This window comes from Eutrigla gurnardus, assembly GCF_963514095.1.
Source record: "Eutrigla gurnardus genome assembly, chromosome: 4".
NCBI classification, from domain to species: domain Eukaryota; kingdom Metazoa; phylum Chordata; class Actinopteri; order Perciformes; family Triglidae; genus Eutrigla; species Eutrigla gurnardus.
This window is the reverse complement of record NC_139918.1, coordinates 21,037,608-21,052,417: the sequence shown is the minus strand read 5'-3', so window position 1 is coordinate 21,052,417 and position 14,810 is coordinate 21,037,608. Positions and strand designations below refer to the sequence as shown.

The 14,810-nt window shown below is 42.2% G+C and overlaps 1 protein-coding gene across 2 annotated transcripts in view; it reads right to left on the bottom strand.

Moving 5' to 3' along the window:
- gnal2 (guanine nucleotide binding protein (G protein), alpha activating activity polypeptide, olfactory type 2) overlaps positions 1–14,810 on the bottom strand; it is a 44,190-nt gene that overhangs the window by 12,013 nt on the left and 17,367 nt on the right. For both annotated transcript variants that reach the window (XM_084008107.1, XM_084008108.1), the window contains exon 5: positions 11,900–11,997. In XM_084008107.1, coding sequence (XP_083864233.1) covers positions 11,900–11,997 — 98 coding nt within the window. The remainder of the gene's footprint in view (positions 1–11,899; positions 11,998–14,810) is intronic.

Sequence of the window (14,810 nt, the reverse complement as noted above, 5' to 3'; positions counted from 1 at the left end):
ACAAAACACACCCAGTATCATAATAAACTACACATCACACAGCACTGTCTACAGCTGTAGAGGTATGGGGCTTGTAACATACAGACACACACACACACACACACACACAGAGAGAGAGAGAGAGAGAGAGAGGGGGAGAGAGAGAGACAGAGAGACAGAGAGAAAGAGCAGGACAAAGTGAAGGTGGAGCTGTGCAGGATCCTGGTCACCTGGTGGAAAGATCTGAGCCCTGGGTTCAACTCATCCATCCAAACAGGAACACTGTGCAGTTTGGGAGATGGATCTGAAACTAGACAAATCCATCAACGGCTCAGTGGGTACTTCCTAAATATAGGAGCAAGAACGGAGACACTCCTGAAAGTCAAACCAAATCTTGTGTAAACAAAAGTGCCTGCTTTATCTCAAGGCCGCCAATTCGCCTTTCCAGGGCCGCATCAAGTCATGGTTTTGAAAGGTGTTGTATAAAAATGTGAACTACATTGTAATGCCCTTTTGTGTCTGCTCAGTGTCTATGTGGACCATTACATTACCTCTGCTTAAAATAAACTTGTCCCCCAAATTCAAGTTACAGTGGTAACAATGGGATTCTGTCGGTTCTGAACCATGTCCGTGGAGCTCTCGGCTACAGTTGTTACGGTGAATGTGAGGTTTTTTGCAAATAATATTGAGGTCCAGCACTGATACTCTATCTGTTAGCTTCTGAATTAGCCTGTGCCAGAAATAGAAAACAAAATAAAAATAGGCTAATCAAAAATATCGAGTAGGTTTCAATTCTCTCGCATGTAAACAACCACAGCCCTCCACGTCAAATTCGTATTTACACTTGGAAATAGACCGGTGACGCAGTGACAATGAGCTTTTCCTCTTTTCTCCTAATTAAAAGTCAATAACCAATGACTAATAATATCAGATAGTGGAGTCTACAGTATATGTGCAGGTTGAATAAGCCTGAACTGAGGAGTGCTGATAAGAAATTAACTTAATCCACACAGAAGGAAAGAAATTCTCCATTTAAAAAAACAGATTTGATTCCTTTTCCTTTAAAACATGCAGATTCTCTGCCAGAACTCGAGCTGTCAAGGCCTGTGTGCTGTTTGTGTAGTTCACAAACTGGCCTCTGGGTGGCATCCCTTCGCTCCTGCTGCACACAGCCTCTCTTCCACACTGACCCTGCCTGCTTTTAGCAGCTGGGTTCCCATGGCAACCCGATTCTCTCTCTCTCTCTCTCTCTCCCTCTCCCTCCCTCTCCCTCTCCCTCTCCCTCTCTCTCTCTCTCTCTCTCTCTCTCTCTCTCTCTCTCTCTCAGGCCACACTTGTATCCTTCCATTCCCAGTCTCTAACACACATCAACACAAAGCAGAACCATGCTCTGTGCTAGCTTTCTACATGGTACGTGTGTCACTCTGTGTGTGTGTGTGTGTGTGTGTGTGTGTGTGTGTGTGTGTGTGTGTGTGTGTGTGTGTGTGTGTCACTGTGTGTGTGTGTTTGGTGGGAGGGCACAGCAAATTTAGGCTTATGAAGACAGATTATTTTAGAGTCCCACCGTCTCAAGCACACAACCAAAAATAAGCCACATTTCAGTAAGGGGGGGAAATGTAATGTGTAGTCCTCTGTAGTATGTAAAGAGACACAAAGTCTGTCACAACATGGTGACATGGAGCAGTGTTAGTGTTGATAAATTAGACGCACAGGGTTATACGAGTTGAGAGCTGAACCGTGGGGATTGATAAGGATGTTACAAGTCACGGAGCAGTCAATAGGAGTCCCATGAGATGGGCCCGGTTACAGTAAGGCACACTGGAAAATGACTCTTTATGGTCAAGTGGTAACTGCAAACTGTGGTGATGTTGTGACGGCTTTGTAGCAACAACCCCACAGGAATTCAGCTAGTCAACAAATTATCAAGGCAGTTTCTTCTGTCATTTTTGTTACACCAGCAGATGTGGGGAAATGGATTTGGACTGATTTGATGTGTTGGTGATTAGTGGGATATATGTGCGTGTAATGAGTCTAGAGTGTCATTACTTTGCCAATGAACAGGTGAGAACAGCAGCGTCAGACGACCCACAACAGGAATCTTGGTCAACTTGCTATTTAGTTATCCCTATCCAACTAGCCAAACACCACTGATATACCACCCTCAATCTGCTTCTACACAGCTCTTAAATATTTTAAAGATAATGTCAACCACACCAAAAACTCAAAATCAGTCATTGTCTACGGTCAATTTTTTTTTTAAATCAAAAAACACACAGTTTCCATTATTTCATTATTAATCAATCTGACAATTTCTCTCGTGTGGTCTCACAGATGTAAAATATAGGCAAAAACCCATCACAGGTTGCTAACACCCAAGGTCAAAGTCCATGTTTTGTCTTACCAACACTCATATTTTGTCTACAATCGCAAACCACAAAAATCCAGACAACCTAGACAATGGGAAAAAGGGAATGGTTGGCACTTTTGTTTGAGAAATAACTTGAATGATTTGTTCATTAACAAAATAGTTAAAGATTAAATTTGTTTATGGCCTAATCTAATTTATTTCTAATTTATTAAGTTCCTGGGGATGTTTATGCTCCAACAGACACAGAAAGACAAATTAGCAAGTAACACAAAGGAACATGCAAGTAAATGACACCTTTGTTTAACCAATAGCAGCTGTAAAAACACAATAGGTGTGGACTGGAATTACATTTCCAAATAAATATTGTTTCAGAGTACATTATCATTCTGAAGTACCACAACCGCAAGAGGAACCGGATGTTCCTCTGACATTGCATATTGTTTTCTCAGGACAATTGAAGATGGTCTCCTTATCTATCTGGTCAGTGAGGAGAAGCTGCAGAATCTCAGGTTAAGAATGCCTGCAACAATAAATCATCCAACCAAACCGTCCAACCATGGCTTGCACTGGAGCCAAATGTTTACTTAAGTTAGCCTCCTTCAGCCGGGCCTAATGAAACTGCCAACAGCTCAAACTGTCTAGGCAAACAAACCGCTGTGACAGAAAAATATAAAAGGTTCCTATAAATAGCTTTGTGCCCCCATCTGCCCACATTCCACAGGAGGTGAAAGTTGAGGCTTGTTTGACTAGTGACCGAGGTGGAGGGAAACCTTTTGCCTGGGTGTGGCTGGACGCCGCTAACTGCTAGCCTCACTGCTAGCAAAGCCCACAGGCTACATAACCTGACTTACAGCACACAAGCAGGCCAAACTTAGAGCAGGCGCTGAGGGTTTGAAAGCCCCCATGTGATACAAAACATACTAATGTCAATGCTAAACACACATGGTCATGTGCTTTTTGATGGATTTCATGGTTCCTAGTCTGCTGCTGCTCACTCCGATAGGCCGACTTAGCAGCAACAGGGAGCAGGAGAGTGTGGAGCTGGGAGCCCCTGTCATGATTAGACAGCAAAATGTCTCCTCGCGTGTCAAACCCCGCTTTGATCAATTCAGCCCAGCACACCCCCCACCCCCCCCTTGCGGTCTCTAGCAGTGGCAGAAATGGTTGAGAGTGTGTGTGTGTGTGTGTGTGTGTGTGTGTGTGTGTGTGTGTGTGTGTGTGTGTGTGTGTAGTAGGGGGAGACAGAGCGAGCAGGAAAGCATATGGGTGCATTCATACACTCGCGATGATTTGTTTTATGTCAGGGCATTAAGAGAAGAGAAGGTATGGCCAGGCAGTGCGAAGTCGCTCACACACACAAAACCAACACAGAGGCGTTTTGTGTCTCACCTTCTGCTACTGACCTTCCCTTTGTTTACAGCGCATTGCCGGGATACTCCCTTTGATTCGGCTGCGCACACGTGACCCTCCGCCAGTTTCTGCTCTGCAGTGCTGCAGCTAAAAATAGCCTCAGCTTGCCCTGGCTCCACAGCTAGTTTACATAAGCTCTAAGGGGGGTGGAAGAGGAGGGGGAGAAAAGGGAGCGACGGGGTGGGTGGGGAGGGGTGGGGGGCTCAGTGGAGGGAGGGGGAGAGAGAGAGAGAGAGAGAGCAAGTGAGAGAGGAGGAAGAGGAGGAGAAGGAGGGGGACTATGGACAACCATTCCACAATCTCTGAGCAGGGAACCTGCAGCGCCACTGCTGTCCTCCAGCAGTCTGTGCCTTTACACTCCTGGTCAACAGCAGGGTGTGTATGAGTGTGAGAGAGAAAGGTGTGTGTGTGTGTGTGTGTGTGTGTGTGTGTGCGTGCGTGTTTGTGCGCGCCATACGTACGTTTGTGTGTTGTCGGCACACAGTAACAGACTCTCAGATATCCGCCATTCACCAGCCTCGCTCTGTGTCTCTGTCTGTCCTTTAAAATGGACGCACATTTTAACCCAAAAATAAAAATCTATTTATAGATACAGTTCCCCTTCTTTAAGTGGAACATAAATTCCCATTTCTCTCAGCAGCAATGTTCATATTAAACATTCAGAGAGACAAAACTAACAATTAGCAAGAAACTAAAAATCTAAACAAGACACAATTTTGCTAATTTGATAGAGCAAAAGTTACAATTGTGGTGATTTAGTTGAGTTTTTCACACATTTTGATAAAATATGTCAATTTTAGACATGCTATTCAAAACGTGTATAATTTTTCAATTGGAGCAGTGTCTGCTTTCAAATGTGATCCAACTCATTGACTTAAATAAATACAGGCTGTGAGAGCCTCTGGTCTCTAGAAACAAAATAAAAACACACTGGCAGTGTAGCTAATCTTGTGACATGTAGCATGCTATGCTAGGCAGCTTTGGGCTCTCTTAGCTATTTCCAAACGCCCAGGCAGACCGAGAGCTTTCTAAAAACCGACATCTACAACTTCAAACGACAACCACAGTACTTTAAAACACTTAGCTAATGGACAGAAAAGGCCATTCACAATTACAGTTACACTAAATCTCAGGCTGTACTGTTAAACTTGGAGATGTTTAATGTCGGTGCACACACATTTTTGGAAAACGCTTCATATAGGGAAAAACATGTGTTCTGCAACATCCTCTCTGCTGTTGCTTTCTGGCCTCAAGAGGGGACTGAATAGATACAGAGAGAGAGAGAGAGAGAGAGAGAGAGCGAGAGGGAGAGAGCGAAAGAGCAAGTGGGAAAGTGGGAGAGACAGATCGAGAGACAGAGACAGAGAGAGAGATAGACAGTCCCACAGGGGGCTCTAACAACCTTAAGGACAGTGGTTTATGTAGACGGAGTCCCACTGAGCTTCCAGTGGATCAGATTCTACAGTTCAGCTCAAAACCACACACACACACACACACACACACACACACACACACACACACACACACACACACACACACACACACACACACACACACACACACACACACACACACACACACACACACACACACACACACACACACACACACACACACACACACACACACACACACACACACACACACACACACACACACACACACACTTCCATAGTGCCCTCTTTGATTATTCCTCAGTCAGCTGACAGCAGGGTCATCTGATTTTAGCAAACTGCAAAGGTTTTTGTTAATCTGGATTAAGGCATTTTATAATTTTATGAAGATTCTTCAAGCTTAGTGTAGTTACCATTATGGTTTGAACTGTGCTGTGGTAAACTTGTTAAAAAGCCAAACAAAAAAAAAAAAGAAAAAAAAAAAGAAGTGAACTTAACCGAACTGAAACCATCTGTATGGTTCCCGGACATAACTAAAGCTTTCAACTACTAAAAACTTATGATGAGACCAGAAAATAGATGTAAACATTAATAGTTAATGTAGTAAAATGCATTAAAAAGCACTTTTCTTTCTCTCATTTTCTTCCTCTACTCCATACCTGGCCGGCACTGTCTTTCTGTTTAGTTCAGTTTAGTTGTTGACAGGTATGGGGTCTTCTGATTGTCCCTACAGACCCTCTGCTTCATGCGTTTTAGATGCATCACTTCAAACTGTGTCTTCAGATTTCATTCTTAAACTATGCTAACCTTAAACGATATGGCGTATGAAAGTGCAACGCCATTTCCAATGTTTTAAAAATAACTTGTGATAACCAATGAAGATAACCAATATGACATAAGTAATTACATTGAAATAGAAACACACAGATCAGTTCAGACATGTAAGGAGAGCCCGGACCCTGTCACAATAAGCCTCTGTCTGTTGGTATTATACTGTGTAACATCAAAGCAGTTGAAACATTAAGCAGTGAAGCAACTTATTGGTGACAGGAAAAAGCAGCAGTGACATGCAGCCGGTGTATAAATATCTCTTTCTCGGGCTCTTCCGTGAACAGAAGGCTCCTTATTGAGGAGATCCACTGTTTGCGAAGCGTAGCCCCTCTGTTTCTGTAGGCCCTTCAGGGGCCGGGGCTGGCTGACAATGCCAACCATTCTTAGCACTTTACTGCCCCAGATGACTGTGTCAGTGGCCCCCAGGCTGGTGACAGAGTCCCGTGACCAGCACTACACCCCAGCCCCTATCCAAGCCCCAGCCCCAGCCTAAGCCAAGAACCAGACTCAGCCTCGGATATGTCTATCCACAGTCCCATCTCCGGGACCCCTGGAGATCTGTCTTGTCCCAACCGTACCTCCCTATCCTGGATCAACTAAACCACATAACATCCTGGCTTATGATGAGCCTTGTGAATTTAAACACTTGAAATTATGACCCGGCAACTCTAGATCATCCACAGACCGTGTTGTGAGCTGTTAGAACTATAGTTCCTACATGAAAGTCCCATTATATTGGAGAGAAGGCAGACATCTCTGTGGCTAATCTATCTTAAACTAGGCAACTCACACCAAAACAATCTAGAATAATAAAAAGCACTACGAGTGTTGTAATTATGGGGTAAACTGTCCCTTGAAGGACGGAGGAAGGAAGAAGAATTTGGAAGGTTTGGGAAATACAACTTGTATTTATTCAATAAGTTAATTAGTCAATAAATAGAAATGTAATTGGCACCTGTTTTGATAATCAGTTAAAAGTTTCAGTACATTTTTAACTCCAAACACTGGGTTTGAACTCGATTCAAGCTTCTCAAATGTGAAGATGTCTTCGTGAGAAATTGTGATTATTTGCACTATTTTCTGACATTTTATATACTAAAACATCAATCTATTAATTAAGAAAACCACCAGCAGAGTAATCGATAATTATGATAACCATTAGATTCAGCTGTCACTCAACATTTAAGCATCATTTGGGATTAACGTCTTTCCAAAGTGTATGATGATGATACCCATTTTCCAATCCACCCTGAAAAGCCCCCACCTTTCCTCAGTATTTAATCTCTCCCCCTTCTATTAATCCTCTTTAGGATCAATGGCTGAAGCAAGAACAATCTGATATTTGTCTCAGTATGAAGAGTGGGACAGGGCCAAGTCTCTTCTGCCTGTATGTTTTGAATTCATGTGTGCATTTACATATGTGTGTGCGCTTGTGTGTGTGTGTGTGTGCGTGCGTGTGGGAGATTACCATGAAATCTAGATGGGATTGTGGGGATTAATAACTCTAGAGAGATGATCATTTGGACATACACAAGTATGAGTTTTACAGAAGGTAAGGCAAGTAGGGCTGCAGCCAGCAATGATTAAATTATCAATTAATCTACCACTTCTTTTGTTGATTCATTTATGAATCATCTGGTCTATTAAATACCAGAAAATTGTGAACATTGCCCAACACAATTGTCAAAAGCTCAAGGTAACATCTTCAAATGTTTGTTTTTTCTAACCAGTGCAGCATCACATATATCAAAGAAAAGCATAACATCTTCAAGACTGAGATCCTGGAACTACAAAAACTAAATAGTTGCAGATCATTTTTTGCCAAATGCCTAATCAATTAGTTCAATAATGTTTCAGCTCTAATATTATAAAGCAGCACGTCCACATGGATCAATAGCTATTAAATAAATTCAGGAGGACACATGAAATCTGCATCACTTATTTCATGAGGCCAATATGCAGGAATACAGCCAATTAATATGTTTTGGAGGTATATCATTTTAAATCACAACAATTATTCATGAAAAAAAAAATAACTTAACAGCATCCAAAGCCTCATCACGCTCCTGTACCTAACCCAGCATGAGTGCCATCTCTGTCCCAGGCCTCATTCTCACTGCAGGAATAAACCCCTGCTGTATCGCTCAGCTGTTTCATAGCCTCATTTCTTCAGTTACAATGCCAGACTCCAACTCAGTTGTCCTCTGGCCCAGTACCTGCTGCTGCAGCCTGGCTTCGCAGCCACCGAGAACACCGACACAGAGAGAGCTCCAGACCGCATCAAACACTGGATAACAATCATCCATTACAATAAGAAGTACCTCAGTGTATGAATTATGTCAGAAATTCTGTCATATTTGCTGGGGGACTGCAACATTAAAAAAAAACAACAACAAAAAACAGGAGGCCTGGGAGTTGAATTTTGCATGTGAAAAAGTGTTTGATTTTGCCATTGACACAACCAATGCATTGCAATGGAACCAGCCCGCTGCAGCTGAAAATAGCTCATAATCAATTAACTGGCAGACACATATCTGTGCTCTTAAAACGTATAAATGTGCAATGCAGAGGGCGGATCAATGGGTGACAGAATTCCACAAGCATCGATATGGACATGCTCTTTGGCATAACAAGCGCTCGCCATCGGCCCATACTTATTTCCTGTGCCTCTGTCCAATGGGCCGTCCAGAGTGCTGGAAAAATATCTGCCATTGTTGCAAGGTCTGTGAAGGACAACACGGATGAAACGGCAAAGGTAGATAATCTGCCTTCAAATAATCTAAATATGGCATATAGCTACATCCAAACACATTTTCTTCCGCTGTGTTCTTGTTTGGTTGTTTAACGACAATATATCTGGACTGTTAGCATGTAAGGTTGCTGCCTGCCAATCTGCTTGTCCCACAAAAAAAGCCACATGTCGGCTCACTTCCTCTTTAATTTACTCTTGAGTGACTCAAAGCGATATTATAACATTCGTGATCCAAGACGTAGCGTACAACTCAAACAACACACTTCTGTGGATGTTCGGTACAAACTACAAGAGAGCAGGTGTAGAGCAGAGGAAATGAAAGCTTCCTGGGCTGACTATAAGATACTGAGATGGGTCAGTGCTAAACTAAAAGAAAAACTTGCAGTGAGAAGACGGGACATGCTAACAAACAGACCTTTACAGTTTTAAACTGTTGTTTGGGGAAACATTCCCCAAACAATATAAAGTTTTTTTAAATACAGCCTGAGACCAAAGTTATGACCTCTTCTCCCTTCCTCTCAACCCAGTTGGCTGCTGATGCTGTCTGCCAGTGTTCCACCACATTCAGGATAGTCGCTGAGAACAGTGTAGTTAAGTGGTCATAACAACAATAGGTGTGTGTGTGTGTGTGTGCGTGTGACACACGGTCAGGCCTACTGCCATGTAGGACAGAGCATCTTAGAATGCCCTCAGTTCACATGGTTCATGCAGAGGTTAAAAACTGAGACAGGAAGTAGGTGAGAGGCTATGCAGTCTGACAAATTCCAGACATCAATCAAACACAATGACAATAGAGGCATATTGTAGTGTTTCTACTGAACAGTGATATTTCAAAATTAATTGCAAAACGTGAAAACAGTCTTCCCTGCACCAAAAAAAGCATGGTAGGTATTGAGATTGATTTATTAGTCGTACATTCACAGCACTTAACACTTTCCTACAGACAAGGAAAAGCCCCAAAACACAACAACTGGCACTCAACTGAACTGCCATTCAACAAGGAAAAACACAAAACTACTTATATGTAATGTAAGAGCCACCATGCCAGGGCCGCATGATTATTAACTGCATCAAAACTGAAATCTCAGATTGTTAATTTGTGCACTAAACAACATGAAACCCTAACTTACTTTTTGTATCCCCTTTAAACACCAGTAAAATATTTGTTTCAGCTTGATGATGATCTATTGGCCAGGCATGCAACTTGCTTGTCAGCTGTTAACCAATCAGGAGCAGCGACACAACAGCCAGAGAGGAGGTGACAGGAGAGAGCGAAACGAAAAAACGATGCTATTGAAGAGGAGGAGGTTGGAAACAGGGAGGACATTTGTGACTTAAAATAAACAATTAAGCATCAGAGGATGCAAATAAAGAATATTGGCTACTTACAACATGCGGACAGAAAGCAAAGCGACCAAGTTCAAAACCAATAAATGCAGTCCAACACCAGAAAGGTCCAATATAAACCACCATTTAAATACTGTATGCTTTTCACTGACTTTTCATTTCGCTCTGTTAATGTTTACTCGTGTCACGGGACAGCTGTTTCAGTGTTTCAGCTAGTTGCAAGCCTCAGTGGTTTCACTTACAATAACACTCACAATATATAATATTCCTTCTGATTTCGACATTCAGAAGACCACTGCATTTGCAGTGTTGCAAGGACATTGAGAAGTAAGATGTCAAATGTTGATAATGCCACAATATTATGTGGTATCATGGATACTGGAATACTGACTAAAATAAACACAAGATGCTCTTTTACATATTATGCAGTTGCACTGCACACAGACACGGATTGACTCAGAGCAGAAAAGACAAACACAGGCCTTGGACTGTAACAGCTCCACCTTACAGATTCATGTGACTCCTCCAACCATCACCTGACTATCTCTCTCCTTTCTATGGAAGCTGCTTTCAGGCAGGGCAACCAAGGGAAGACTTGACCCGAAGTCAAATTTATGTTCAGGGAACAGAAGATATTCAGGAAGGGAGTACAGAGACTGTTTGTCTACGTGCTGCATGTTTAAAACAACTCAACGCGACATGCATGTAACACAGGGCTCACAGATGGCTGACAACAAGACAATATCTCCGGTCACTGATAAACGTGTGCCTTTGACCGAACCCTGAGAGATAACGGTAGCCAATATTTGGGACGGGAGGGAACAACTTCCAGTGGGCCACACACTCCTGTGTCTGTACCATGTATATGTCCTCATATTGACATGTGAATCCAGAGGTGAGTCAGAGAGGAAGCAGAAGAAGAGCACTGTAATCTGTGAGTCACTTTGCATATCTAAGCTTCCTTTTCACAGGCAAGACAGGGGGCCTCCGTTGTGTACAACCAGCAGCACCCTATGGTGGCCCAAGGTAAAGTGGGAGCCTTCCGAACAATCTGGGGCACCGTGCAAAGAGGCATCGGTTTCTGCGCCTTGCCACACTGCAGTTATCAGTATTTCCTAACTACACTATCTGGAGTACAATTGTGTTAGGAAAAACTCGACACAGATTGTAGCCAAAATCAAATCATGACCCACATAGCTTTCGTCCAGCCTTAGAGACACTGACATTTTGTCTATCAGCTCCATGGGTAGGTTGTTACAATCACCAACACTAAAATGGAAATCCAAAATTGAATTACAGCCTTCTTACATGTTTCAATGAAGTATATTGTATCGTATACAGACGCGTTTTACATTAACACAACATCAATGAACTGAGTATTTAAATACGGGCCAGATCAGGCTTTGCATATTACCATAGTGAGATGTCTAACACAATCACATGAGGAAATAAATGTGTATTATTCCAAAGGACGAACACAACTGCTGCTTGCCTAGCCACACCCAGAGTAGACATATCTCAGCCATATTTATATACGACATGACACCAGCATACTCCGCAGAGCATCCACCTCAAACATGACACAAAGAGGACGTACAGAGCAGGGGCGTAACAACAGTTTACAGGTTGTAAAAAAAATATATTTAAAAAAACAGCCCACTTGTCTTGTTCTCACTGCACTAAAGCTGCACAAATAACTGATTGCATAATGTATGCAGATAAACAATCTTTTGTAAGCTTGCAAGTATCCAAAGCTCAAAAAAAAAAAAAAAAAAAAAAAAATCACACCACAAAATATCATGAAATGTTTGAACTCACTATTGTGCACAGTCGATGAGCTGGTACTCATTGGACCTCTCAAAGCATGCCTTCACTCCTTCGTCGTCCCACAGCTTCTTTGCGTGATCAAAGAACTCCTGAGGGGGGGGGGGGGGAGAAAAACTTTATGAAAGAGACAACAGACAATAACATAAGTTGAACAAAAAAACAACTTAATAAAGTACAATGTAATGATGCGAAAGGCAGGGGCTTTAAATTAATTCATATTGATACTGTTGAAGCACACCACACAGGGTAAACCCGTCTAAAGTTGCTTTATATTCCTCTTTTAATTATGTAAAAAAATATATTGTTGAGAGTATAAAAACAAACTACACACAAAAGCCAATATTATGTAAAAGCAAACTTTTTTGCATGCATACCGTTGAAAATACAGGTACATTAAATGGTAAGAATACCATGTGTTTAGTAACTGCAGCCATTTGGAAAATCGGAACTTGTGCTTTAAAAATGTGACTTAATGTTGTTGAAACTCGTGCTGCCATGACAACTGGATAGCTAAATAAACAAAACACAAAAGAGAACAACAACCATCTTCTACTGTCCGTCGCTGAGGTGCCAACAATTGTCGTTCATTAGTAGTAGCAAAGATAGTAGAATCTCTTACTCAACAAGTATTGGTACCGTATTTTACTTAAAGGCAAAGGTCAGCATTTTTGGAAACATGCTTATTTGTTTTCAACAGGAGACCTTCATGTCTGTAGAATACATATGGAGCTAGAATAGGGATATGATTAGCCTAACTAGCTAAATAGCTAGGCTGACTCAGCAACTTCCCAGAGTCTATAGGTGTTTTTACACAGAGATTCCACCGTAATCACGGAAGAGCGAGCCTTCGATACGCCGCGATCGCACCGTTTAGAAAGAACATTGCTTTGCAGCGTAACGCCACAACAAAGCATCCCAGCTTTGCAGGACCCGAGAGGCTGTGACGTGTAACACAAAAGCCCCGACGGCCACGCGACGTATTCAGTAAGCGCCGGAAATGCAATTAGCTTGAGGACACCAAAACAATAATGGAAGGTGAACTTTTGCTCGTCGTGCATATTTTCAAAACTCTTCAACCGCAAGCGAAGTTGCTGTGCATCATAAACATGTTGATGATACAATGGCGGCCTCACGCGAGCGACTAGGTGGCTTTCTATATTCTTGGAATCAACGTTCTGAACTTGTTAAATCCTCCGGTGACGGGTTGCGCACGTAATACGTCATGAAAACTTCGCCTTCTGCTCCATTCACAAAAAGGCCGTCTCGCGTTGTTTCGCCGCTACTGCAGCTCTTTACAATAACAACAGTGCGGGTAAAAGAGAGTCCCAATCTAGCAATCGGTGCTTCAGATGCCACACAAGCATGCTGGCGATTTTATAAACTGTATAATGTAAGCTGAAGAAATAGCTCCACCATGCAATCAAACTAAAACCAGTTTGGTTCTGTTGTGAAAAGATTAAACGAACCAGATACAATCACCAGCAACCTACTTAATGCACAGCTATTCATTGGTAAAGTGAATCATTCCTTTAACATTTACAAGTCATATTAATAGTATAAGCAGGATTATTTGTTCTGAAATCTACTCAAGTACAAAACAGCAAGACTACAGAAACTCGGTCACAAATGGTCATGTGAATGCTCTTCAAAGTGCAGGCCACTATTTCTTAATTTCACAGCTTCACTCATATTGCCTTTCTAAAGAAAAGAGAGTCACCTTTCAACCTTTAAGTAATATCCTTCTCATTATGTCATAACAGCATAACATTCATAATGTGAATGTAAAAGCAGAAATAAGGATTTTATATTTACAAAACTCAAGGCAGAATTCAGTTTAAGCTCATTACTTTTTCAATGCTCTCTTACCTAAACTATAACCCAAAGCAACAAAAAGGTGGCACACTTGGATGCCATAAGTGAATTGTGATCAAATTCAGACAGCACCACAGAAACGGTTCTCCCAATCTCCTAAAATATACAAATAGGACTCCTCCACTCTTGCTGTGCGAACTCCATCCATAGGCATGGTGCTCTAAATGACGACACATGTCTCAGTCGGACGATTATGAGGGGATATTATCTTATCAATGACTTTGAAACATTTCCCAGGACTATCTGTGTGCCCTAAACAAAGATGATTGGGCTAATATCCCTCGTCGCCTCCTGTGCACATGTCTTTGAGATGGGCTCCTCCTCTAGCCTGGAACCACCACATGACTCTCTGCACTCAGCACTGGCTCTGCGCTCTGACTGGGGAGAGAGGGTGAAAGTAGCCCCTAACCAGAGAGAGCGAGGGAGAAGGAGCCTGATAAATGATCACATGCTCCGGGAGATCTCCTCTCGGCAGATCCGGTGATTAAGTTCAACATGGAGGAAATCCACTGAAGTCTCACAAAGAGTGAAGTTGATATTGGCTTTTTTTTGCTACGGATGAATATAGACTTATATACAGGCACAAGACAGAAATAAGCTAAACACGGATGCTATCATGTCATGGCTTTCACATACATTATACCAAAGTGTGAAACATTAACCCATTATTTTTACTTTTACAATCATGGTTCAGTTTAGCATTTATCTGCTATCCTTAACTCTTGATTAGAAAAAAAAAGAAAACTAGGCCATATTTGCTTTCTTGCCTATATTTGCTTCGACTTGTGTTTCAGTCAAACTTTAACACCCACCTCAACTAATATCAATACTATTCAACAGCTCTGATTACATTCTTCTGCTATTAGTTCTGCAGGTCTGGACACATTTTCACACTAGCAGACATCAAGGGGCTTGAAAACCCAAAAAGGGACCGACAAAGCTCGCAAGCATTCGGAATGGATGAAGGGAGGACGAGGGGTAGAGGGTGGAAGGGGCAGAGAGGGGAAAAAAGCAGAGTATGGTCCTCAGG